Source organism: Pocillopora damicornis, chromosome 14 (genome assembly GCF_964200805.1).
Source record: "Pocillopora damicornis chromosome 14, jaPocDami1.2, whole genome shotgun sequence".
NCBI classification, from domain to species: domain Eukaryota; kingdom Metazoa; phylum Cnidaria; class Anthozoa; order Scleractinia; family Pocilloporidae; genus Pocillopora; species Pocillopora damicornis.
Window position 1 is genome coordinate 14,685,179 of NC_142683.1, and position 11,304 is coordinate 14,696,482.

The following is an 11,304-nucleotide window of genomic DNA, read 5'->3' on the forward strand; positions in this document are numbered from 1 at the left end:
TTGTGAAAATTTTCCCTTAAGGATGAAAAGATTAGAGTGCTGAACTGAGCTGAGACGAATTAAGTTATTCGATCGTGTTTTCCTTAACTGCAATCTCAGTCAGTCACGTTGAGAATCGATAACGGTTAGTTACAAATCCCAGGCAAATTATGAGAGAGTATAGAATCACGCCATGACCAACCATTCACTCGCCCCCAGTTCATTCGCAACCTGTTTGCTTACGAAGGCCGAGCCCTTTAAGCCGACGGGACTTCAAAATAAAAATTTATTGGTAAATGATTATATACCTCAATCCCCAGGTTGTTTGATAAATATTTCTTCTGAATGCCATACACCCCTCTGTCAATTCGTTGAGACAGTTTGGTGCACGGTATGCCTAAAGAAGCCATTCTCCTTGTTAACAAAGAATTAGAATTAAATGCATGAAATTTAGAGAGCGTTTCTTAATTACGTGTCGTAAAACCAAAACCAAAGTCGTCAACACGGCCAATCAGAAAAAAAAAATCCCTTAAGAACTAAGGAGAATCCAAATTAAACCAAGCAAACCGCCCAAGCGCGGGAAAGTTGTCATTGATTTTAGTTTTGCATCTGATTGGTCGAGAATGTGGTACGAGTTTTTTGGACCAATCACAAAGCTTAGTAACAGAAAAACCAATGCTAGCCCGAATTACTTTCGACAATCAAATGAAAGTTGCTCCAAATGTATGAGCAGGAAACAGGAGTCAATGAAAGTTTCTTCATTGCAATTTAATCATAATTGAAGCTACTCTTACAAATCTATTTGTCTCCTTGGAAAATGTCTCTGTTATACAAAAGTGTATATAAACCCGAGCCCAAGATATTAAGCAGAATATATGAGAATTTCTACTATAAAAAGATGAGCTAGAAAAGTTCCTGTTATTGCATTGTCCAATAATGTTCCGCTTCAACCGTGTACATACGTCCTGCTCGGTGCACTGGGTACGAATTACTGAGGTCACTCTTCAGGAAGCTGCTTTCTCCTCTTGAATGTCTAATCAAAATTCATACAAGACTACTATCAGCTTTATTTAGTAATAAAATAAGTAATTTTGATAACAACATCGCTTATTGGAATCGAAGTTAATGGTTAATGATCCTGGTTGACATCAGAGGCACGTGATCGTCGCATGCAAGGTCATGATCGTTCATGTAAGAATCGTAAAATAAGAAATCAGTGAGCCTGCAGTGATCGTTTTTCCGTCGCAGTGCTTCGGAAAAGCTTGACAGACGTTTGTTTACGAAGACAGTGCGTGCTCCCTAAATGTAACAAGAGGAATGAAGGGAAAATGGAAGGAAAAGAATAGAAAACGAAAAAAGGATGGAGAGTGGGACCATGAATCGAATCATTGTTGAATGAGAGACGAGTCAAATTTAAACATTACATCACAAAGGCCAAAACCTCTGCTGGAACGTTTGAACTTTTCTGTGACTAAGGAGTTTCTCCCGGTCGAAGGTAGGCTAGCTAAACTTAACATATCTTACACTGACACACGGATAAACTCAACAAACGAGCAACTTTATTTTACGAGGAACTTCCGTTTACAAACATGCACATATAAATTCTTCAATTTCACCTTTCAAACTCTGACTGCCCAATAACATTTTTAAATAATAACCGCCATTTATTTGATTGTATTAGTCAACTTTTTATTAATCTTGGAAAGTCTTCAATTTTCATTTTTTTTACTATAAAAATAATTTTATTTCCCATTTTAAATAATATGTTTATCTTTAATAAATGTAACTTGTAATCCAAAATATAAAACTGTAGATTTCTTTTACTTTTTGAAATTTTACTCCAATCTGTAGAGAGCATTTAATGATAATTGATAAAATTGCAAGGGCAGTAACTATTTCACATTTGTACCAGTAAGTGAAACAACTTCTCCAATTCAAGAACAGAGGGTTCAAAATATGACATGATCACAAAATCTACACACTACATTTCTATCAGGAATTATAAGTTTCTCTTCCCAAATCTGTGCATCAAACTCCAACTAACCAGCAACAATTCACTTTTCTCAAAAAGCAAGGACAAAAACATGAGGATCTTGCAAACTTGTTCCATCTGCCTGAGCTAACACTGTTCTTTCGCTACTAATTGATGGTGTCAGTTGTCGCCATGCGTCTACCTCTTGCTGCACTGTCTGAATCTAAGTGAAGATTCATCACTGACTGCTGCACTCATTGGAAATTTCACAATTTCAGCACTCCAACACAAACAACACAGTGCTTACTGCTTTTACAACTTTGCAGAAAAACTAAATTCTAATTTCTAGTGCAACAGACACACTGGAAGATACATAATAAATCTTAATATAAAAAATCATAACAGGACACAACTTGAATATTCAAAGATAAATGTAGTCAAATTTTTCTTCAAGTAACCTTGTTGTAGTCATATGTGCTCACTCACAAAAGCTTCTATGGAACAACATGGTTGTATTTGTAGGGAAGTTCAACATTTGAAGCTTTAAAATGATTTGGTTACAATACTTTTTTTTTTTTAGATTTCAAAATGAAGATCAGCTTATTGGCATCTGCCAATCAAATTGTTTCGTCTCTCAGAACAAAGCACACTTGCCTGATTGTTTAGGAAGTGTATTTTTCTCCTGAGGCTCTACGTGGTTCAGCTTAGACTGGTCAAAGGTTTTAACTTCAGCTCTTGTCTCGGTTGCTTCTTCCTTGATTTCTGTTAGAAAATATTGATTGCTTTTGTCAATGCACAAATTAAGCCTAAAAGAAACTTCAACCTTTTGACCTCTAAGAGTGACTAACATCTAATTTCTCCTTACAATATCAAGCCTCAATCACATGTTAAGGTCACAAGAATAAAGGAAATGATCACCAATTGAACTCCCAAGATCCAATTGTCAATTCTCCTCACAAGCTGCTACACATTTCCTTGTAAATTAGTTAAGAGAGTTTGGCATTAGACCAAGATAACAACTTCTCTCTGATAAGTTTGAGTATTTTTATCACCCATTTGCTGGATAATGTATGGATATTATAGGAAGAAGTTACAGGTTTCTCCCTTCTAGGAATTTAACCCTTAAGAAACTTACCCCTCTATTCATTTGACAATTGTTATATTCATATATTTATAACCTTCTCTGTGCTGTCAAAACATACTGTACCTTCCTTTGTAGGAAGATGTGTCTTGTCCTGGGTTTCAACATGTTTCAGTTTCTTTGATGCATCAAATCCTTCAATTTCCTTTAACTCTGCTGTCTTGTCAGGTAACTTGTCAGGGATCAATTCCTCTCTCAGCGTTTGTGGTGTGGGTGTTGGGTTTTTCTCTTCTGTTTCAACATGCTTCAGTTTCGACTTGTCAAATGATTTAACTTCGGCTCTGGAATTAGTCATCTCTTCTTCAATTACTGATCAACAAATGAAAAAAATAAGTTATAAAGTAAAATAGTGTAGATCAAATTCATCTCCTTTGCAGCACGAGAAATTTTTATGCCAACACAACTGATCTTGACCCTTCTTTCCTTAGGAGTTATTAACATCTCATTCCTTGAGACAGTATCACCCCTGAATCAAACATTTCAGGTCATCAAAATAAAGTACCATATTTACTCATGTATAAGTCAGCCCAAAAAATTACCCATGAGTTATACACAGAGACCTGACCCAAGCAATCCAAGAAATTAGCATAACAATTGCTTGAAGTCCATTAGGAAAACTGAGTTTACCAAAACCAGCTCAGTTCAAATTGTGTTCAAGTTTCATCACTTTTCAGCACATTCTTCATCCACAAAAAAAGTTTGAAATAATAAATTTTGAGTAGTCTAACGCAAAGCTACTTGAGCTGATTTTTGTTGTATCTCTGGACTGTAGAGCAGACATTTTTTCTTACAACTTTGCTGTTGTTTACAGAGCAAAACTTTTGATTTTATTGAATGATTACAGTAGTTTAGAAACCTGGCAAATGTCTTCAAAGCACATTGTTACATTTTGCTCTGCAGTTTTTTAATTCCCTGTGTTTTCAATACATTCCCAGAAGTAAGAGATTCACTTTTGGGAAATTTCTATCTGTCTGAATTTTACTTCTTAGACTAGAAATGATGAAAAATCTGATTTTTGAACTCGAAAATGGGGTAAACTTACACACGAGTTTGACTTATACACAAGTTAATACGGTAAATGTTGCCAACTCAAGAAGCTCTTTACTGTTAGGCAAATTCTCCTCATAAGTAACATAGGAAACATATAAAAGCAGTGTAGAGAAATTGCATACTCATCAGATGAAAGGGTGTAAAGGGTGTTACAGCACCTGCTTTTGTTGGTAAAACTTCCTTCTGTTGGGTCTCAACATGTTTCAGTTGGGACTGATCAAATGATGTCACAGCTGAGCGGTCAGGAAGTTCGTCTGGCCTCAATTCTGCCACAATGTCTAAAATGTGAACAAAAGAAGGAAAAAATATATCAACTACCATGCATTTCTACACCTGGCCAGCAAAAATTACCACCAAGCTAACCTCCAACTCCTGGTAAAGTAACTTTTTCTTCTGTCTTCACGTGCTTGAGCTTGCTGTGATCAAAAGTCTTCACTTCTGCTCGTGACCCAATAGTTTCCTCCTTGATATCTTAAGAAAAAAAAAATTTGCCAGATCCCATGAAAAAGATGAAATAACTAGAATTATATTTATCAATTTCTATCAGGGTTTGTACACTTATTCAAAAACAAATTTCAAGGACTTTTCCAGTACTCAAAGTGAATTTTCCATGACTCCAACTTACACCTTTAACACTTTCATTCCCAAGATTTCAAACTCAATTCCCCTATGATCTACATACATTTCTAATAATGTCAATTCTGAAAACTTTTTTTCTTGAGTTAAGCAGATTTCCAGGACTTTCCAGGACCTGTGGTCTTTTTTGCAGGATTTTCCAGTCCTGGAAAATTTCAAAATAAAACCACAGGACTTTCCAAATTTTTCAGGACATATACAAACCCTGTTCTAATCAATATCACTACTCTTAATCTCAGTAAATAATAAATTGCAACTAATAAAATTAAACACAATGAAAAGTACATATTATTAACATAATCATTGTTAAGTCATTTGTGCAATTTAAGTTCAACAATGTTCTCCTCTTCGGGTGGTAACCAGTAAATTTACGGCCTAAAATCACTTGAATTCTTGTTACACATTATATTTAAAATAAGGAAAAACACTGAATTAGTCTTAAGATAAAGGAAGATCATATTGTATTTTATGCGTATTTACATTAATTTTTTGCTTTGCCCACAATTATAACAAAACAATCAACTGTCATGGCAGTCACTTGGCCAAAACTTACAAAACGCCTTCCACAAAACAACTAATGAATTCCAACTAAATTCTTTGTGATCTTAGCTTGAAATGGTCCTGAGCTTCAAATAACACACACTGAATTTGGTTGGACTAATTTTTTTCTTCCTTATCATGCATTGTAAGTTTGAACTTGGTAATCGTAGCTGTACTGTAACAAATTTCAGCCTCACCATCTTGAGTTGGAAGAACTACTTTCTCTGTGGTTTTCACATGTTTAAGCTTGGTCTGATCAAACTTTGCCACTTCTGAACGATCTGGCAGCACATCAGGCATCAACTCGGCTCGGATATCTGAATATTTAAGAGATGAACTAATTAATATTGGTGTCATATTTTTTCCTCTAGTTTCACAGTTTGCTTGATGGCAGTTTTTGTCATCCCCTGCCTACTTTTCCAGCTCTTGTTAACCCTTTCACTCCCAAGATCTGATTAGTAATTCTCCTTACTATCTGCCATACAATTCTCATGATGTTAGTTCAGGGAATTTGGTATTGGATCAACTAATGATCCCATATTCTTCTCTATTCTCATCACCTGCCTGCTTGATATTGTATCAATATTGTAACGAGAAATTGTCTTGGTCACTTGTGGGAGTGAAAGGGTTAATTTTCTTGAGATCATAATGATTGTCAAATTGTGAACTTAAATGCCAGTGGCCTCAAGTTTGGGCATTTTACAAATGCCATTATGCCCTTCATTCCTTCACTTCCTTGCTTTTCCCACAAATATACTTTTAATTCAACAAGGCAGCTAACAGAGTCATGCAAAGGACATATTTGCAATCTGCAGCATACAGTAGTGTAGTGCTCAAACCAACATCAGGAATTAATGCATCAATCAATTTCAAGCTTCAAAATCCCCCTTAGGCAGCCCCCCTGGCCATTTGAACATTAAATTTCTGCTCCCCCCAACCCCCTCAGGCCAAAATTGTGTTCGAATGCCCCACCCGAGTGCCAGATTTGATAGTAAAACTTTTGTAAAATGCAAGGTTATTGACCAAGAATTTCTTGTAGACTCAGAGCCATTAGCTCTGTGAAAGTGAACTCTTTACCTTTAAAAACTACAAATTTAACGACAAAACATGTGTAATCTGCTAGAAAGACTTTACAGTTTTGGTTACAACTCCGCACCCTACCCAGGAAAGGCTCAAATTTCCCAAACCCCCCCCCCCTGGCACTGAAGACCACTGAAGACAGGGTTGGCCATGGGGGGGAGGGGGGGATGTTATAGACTTCAAATTGATCGGCCTGTAACTCTTTTACCCACAGGGGTGACCACCAAGTAATTTCTCCAGACAAGAAGCAATACAACACAAGAACAAGACAAGCTGACAAGAAGCAAATCAAATCAAATCAATCATCACCAAATAAACATTGTCTGATTTCATACAAATTCCTTAGAGCTAAAGGTATAAGAAATATGTGGCAGACAGAGGGGAGAATTTCCATGTGCATGTACATGTACCTCCTGCTCCAGGTAGTGTATTCTCCTCTTTGGTGTCAACATGTTTCAACTGACTCTTGTCAAACGTTTTAACTTCTGCTCTGGAGTCTACACTTTCATCATGAATGTCTGAAAAGAAAGAAAAATAATCTTAGAAATGATATCAAAATGAAACAAGTCGTTTGAAAGCTTGTTTTTCAGCTTTTATAACACCGACCTTAAGGGCAAAAATCCTCAATTGAATTTAGGCTTCCCTTGAAGACTTCATTCTACAATTCATCACACAAAAAAAATATATCAAATATATTTATAAATACCTTGTTGACTTGGAAGAACAACTTTTTCTGTAACAGGCACATGTTGCAGTTTATTGTGGTCAAACTGTAGCACCTCTGAGCGGTCTGGTCGTCTTGATGGCGGGGGCATCCTCTCAGCAGTGAGATCTGAAATCAAAACAGAAGACATTGAGAGTATCAAAATTATAAAACAGAGCTTGACCTGAAATTACCCATTTTAGAATGAAGAGAACAAGAGATGACGCTGTGCCACCAAGGAGATATAATTAAAGTGTACCTTGTGCAGTGGGGAGATACTTCTTTTCATCTGTGTCCACATGTTTAAGAGAGCCTTTGTCGAAACTCTTCACTTCGGCTCTTGATTCAACAGATTCCTCCTCGATAACTAAAGAATCAATCCATGTTTGACATGTTACCGAAGTTTATTAACCATTTAAAAATTTTATTTAATGTTGAATGAGTGATCAAGAAAGGGAACATGCTTGATGAGGATCTCAAACAAAGTTCTAGTGCTCAAAATTTAAAGCATTCACTTTTCAAATCAGTTTAAAATCAAATTCTGACACAAACATTCACATTAGTTTTAGAAAGAGGGGTTGCTCTCTTTGCAATGAGATCTGAAAACACAACACAAGATATTTGGAGTAGTTCTAATCTGATTGTATAAAATGAGGAATGGTGCTTTCTCCAAAACCAGTTGAAAAATTTGTAAATCACAAGTCAACTATTCTTGTATTGTCACAACATACTGTTTGGGTTTTGTTTTCCTGGTACATTAATAAAAAGTGCTGTCTATTGCTTTAAGAGGTCATTTACCTTCTTTAGTGGGAAGAACATTGCTTTCCTTGGTTTTAACACGTTTCAGTTTCGTTGCATCAAAGTTTTCTACTTCAGAAACATCTGGGAGTTCATCAGGCCGCATCTCTTCACGAAGCTCTGAAAGAAATGTAAATATGTTTATTTGGAAGCTCCTCAATAAGCTCCATACCTGAATCTTCTCAGCAGGCTCAGTGGGGTTCTAAAATCTCTTTACACCCTAACATTGGTATTCATATCCTCCATAATGTTCTCGATACATTTTCTAAGGTGCTGACAAGGAAAACTTGTCTAGGAATCAAGAGCACCTTTAATTGGTAATCATTTCGTTTACTCTTGTGACTTTGTGTGATTCTAGGGTGGTATTGCAAAAAGAAATTAGGTGCTAGTCACTCTTAGGGGTAAACTAGGGCAAAGGCAAAGGCAAAGGCTCTTTGCATCCAGACAAGTTATCACATGAGGATGCTTAAACCATTCACCTTGAATGGTTTCAGCCATATCAGAGTGTTAATATCTGGACAATAATACTTCCTTTTCGACCATACACAGTTTCTCTTAGATTACTTTCACTTCCCATATATCCTTACTGTCTGCCATACAGTTATGATATTAGTTTGGAGAATTTGGTATTGGATCAACTGATAATCTCCTCTATTGATATTTTATCTTTATCCTCATCACTTGTCTGCTTGATATTGTCTTGATATTGAAAGGATTAATTATTTCTTTGTCACACATGGGAGTTAAGTTTTTACAAAAATAAGAGGTTAGGGGTTTACTCACATAAGGGACAGTCAGCAGTCTTATACATTATCAAAATATATGAAACCAAAATTTTTACATCCACTGCTTTGACTCTTGGTCTAACTTCCAATAACTTGTAGTTTGAATTTAACTTTGCATTAGTGCATTACATTACAATATATCTATTCCTCTACACAAAGAGTTTAATTGTCTTGCTTTTTCAAAGTGATCAATTATTCAGAATTTTTTCCTCGGATGTTTAAATAAAATGATGTTAGTCTAGGTACACACTTATGACCTTATATGGAAATAAAATTTTCAGTTTTAAAACTACAAAAGTCAATTCAAAACAAGTAACCACATTGAATACAGCAAACATTTAACATGATTGAAGCAGTTGTGCCAAAGAGTGAAATTTCAAGTGTTGTAATTAAAACTTCTGAAAAGTGAAAGTTGGCAAAGTCTGGGTTCAATTTACCTGGTTTATGTAAATTGATATTTGTAAGGGTGCCACGAAACGGAAATATTGGACAAGTTATAAATATTGTAGTTATGTGGTCTGGAGAAATTTGAATATTTAAATACCACACTACGCCTCCTAACACGATTGAAAATAAAAAGGAAAATTTTGGTACAGTTTTAAACACTTAACAACTCACGAAAGTACCTAATTATGCGCTTCGGTTTTAACATATTACGCCTCAGGCAACTTTTTAGAGGTTACGTGCGATGAAAGAGAGGACCACCGCTGTTTGCAATAATTCTTTGACTTATTGAGCTTATGTTATGATACGAACTTGAAAACAAAAAGCAGATTCTGCAGACATAAATGCTATTTCCGGTGTTCCGAAACAAGACGATTTTTAACGCGACCCTTAGGTCAATAAAGCTCAGCTTCCAAACAAGCGAATGTCAGAGGGATGGGTTCACAAACATTTTGGTCAACAACACTTAAATTTGTAACGCACGTAGTCTAATTCAAGCGTAAACATTTCCAGACGAGTTTCAACACAGTTTACAGTCTGCCTTAAAGATACGTGATGAAAAATAAAGAAGGTTTCCGTTCCGCTGATAGGGAAACACGAACTTACCACGCAACAAACGCAATAAAAATTTTGGTAATGTGAATTAATATTTATAATTCTTCCCGTGCAAACCATATTTTCACCTGGCCTTACGCCTGAAATAACGAAAATTATAAGTACCTTGGGGAGTTGGAAGAGGAGGTTTCTTTTCGGTAGTTTCCACGTGTTTCAGAAGATCCTTGTTGAAAACTTCCACTCCAGAAAATGGCGCCGTGCGTTGTTCTTCAGCAATTGCTGCAATTTGACAAGATAGGGAGTTAACACTCTTTAAATTTCACATGACATCGTTGGATTAGCTCACTCAGGGTATTAAAAAAAATAACATACACTGAAATGAGTACAGTTATAAATGCTTAAGGAGAAACCAACATACTCTCTTTCGAAGGAAGTGGGTTCTTTTCCTCAGTGTGGGCTTTCTTCAATTTCGACTGGTCGAAATTCTTCACCTCTGAACGATCTGGAAATTCGTCTGGCTGAAGTTCCTGTTTAACAGCTACGACATTCAAAATAATTGCAAATTTTAGACGAAATGTCCATTCGCAGCTCCAAATTAAAATTAAAGCCCAAAAGTTCTGCAAAGAATGACTCTGAGGAAGCTAGACGTGGCGTTTGATCTGAATGGCACTTTCCAATTGTCATCGCTTCAGAAAACCTTTACGTGTAAAACATGCTCACTCATCTCCTAAATAATGCTTCTAGAACTAAGTTAAGCTCTTTACGTACACAGTACAGCTCAAATACTAGCACAAAATCGTTTGTTTCCTCAAAAGACTACTACACAAAAATTCTTTGGTGGTGCAGAAGATATGTCTTGCTATAAAAAAATATCGTTTCTTACTTTCGCTGGATGGAAGAGTATTCTTTTCCACAGTCTTCACATGTTTCAGTTTGGAGGAATCAAAAGATGAGACCTCCGCAAGACTAGGTTTGTCGTCCGCCATGTTTTCGAGGGATGATCAAGGAAGAATTTTTCGCAGTGCAATGCAAAATAGTTTCGTCTCTTGGCTTGCACGAGCGAATTGGGGACCGCCCCCAGATAGGATACCATTACCATATAAGGCATGGCGTGACAGTCAAAACACTTCCGGCGAGGTATCTATCTTAGTACAATTTTTAACGGAAAAGTAGTTTTCTACTCTGCCTTTTTTGGACATTTATGACATTCCACTGATGCTCGGAGCTCTTAACTCTAACAACTGATTTTCAAAATAATTTTCTTTTCATCATTTTTCTGTTTTCATTTTAAGATGTATTTCGAAATGTACTGTGTAACCCCTGGAGGTGCCAAAAAATGAAGAACAGGTGTCACTGCAGAAAGAACTTTTCATATTTTACGACTTGGGTATAAACCTTTAACTCCCAGAAGTGATTAAAATGTAAATTCTCCCTATAAAACCTACACATTATCTCACCTACAGGTTATGAGGATACTCAAACTCATCAGATCAGGTGAAGTTATCTTTAATCTAACACCAAATTCTTGTGACTAATTTATAAGAAATATGAAGTAGCTAGATAGGAGAATTAACAATCAGATCTTGGGAGTTGAAGGGTTAATAAACAAAATTTCTTGTCA

General features: G+C 36.1%; 1 protein-coding gene across 1 annotated transcript; it reads right to left on the bottom strand.

Annotated features, from left to right (window-relative positions):
• Nucleotides 1–732: 732 nt before the first annotated feature.
• Nucleotides 733–10,938, bottom strand: LOC113678504 (uncharacterized). Its single transcript, XM_089193699.1, has 13 exons — nt 10,567–10,938; nt 10,102–10,221; nt 9,849–9,962; nt 7,900–8,019; nt 7,361–7,468; nt 7,105–7,230; nt 6,809–6,916; nt 5,516–5,635; nt 4,506–4,613; nt 4,301–4,420; nt 3,159–3,401; nt 2,606–2,713; nt 733–1,012 (listed from the first exon to the last, which is right to left on the bottom strand). Exons 1-13 carry the CDS (start codon nt 10,667–10,669, stop codon nt 984–986), a joined length of 1,527 nt encoding a protein of 508 aa, XP_089049825.1. The 5' UTR covers nt 10,670–10,938; the 3' UTR covers nt 733–983.
• Nucleotides 10,939–11,304: the final 366 nt, after the last annotated feature.

What these genes read in the sequence shown, in the direction of transcription:
- LOC113678504 (XM_089193699.1), bottom strand. Translation starts at nt 10,669, where the DNA reads ATGGCGGACGACAAACCTAGTCTTGCGGAGGTCTCATCTTTTGATTCC. An exon ending in TACTCTTCCATCCAGCGAAA is followed by an intron (nt 10,222 to 10,566) that starts GTAAGAAACGAT and finishes TGAATGTCGTAG; the next exon opens with CTGTTAAACAGGAACTTCAG. An exon ending in TGTTCTTCCCACTAAAGAAG is followed by an intron (nt 7,469 to 7,899) that starts GTAAATGACCTC and finishes TTGATTCTTTAG; the next exon opens with TTATCGAGGAGGAATCTGTT.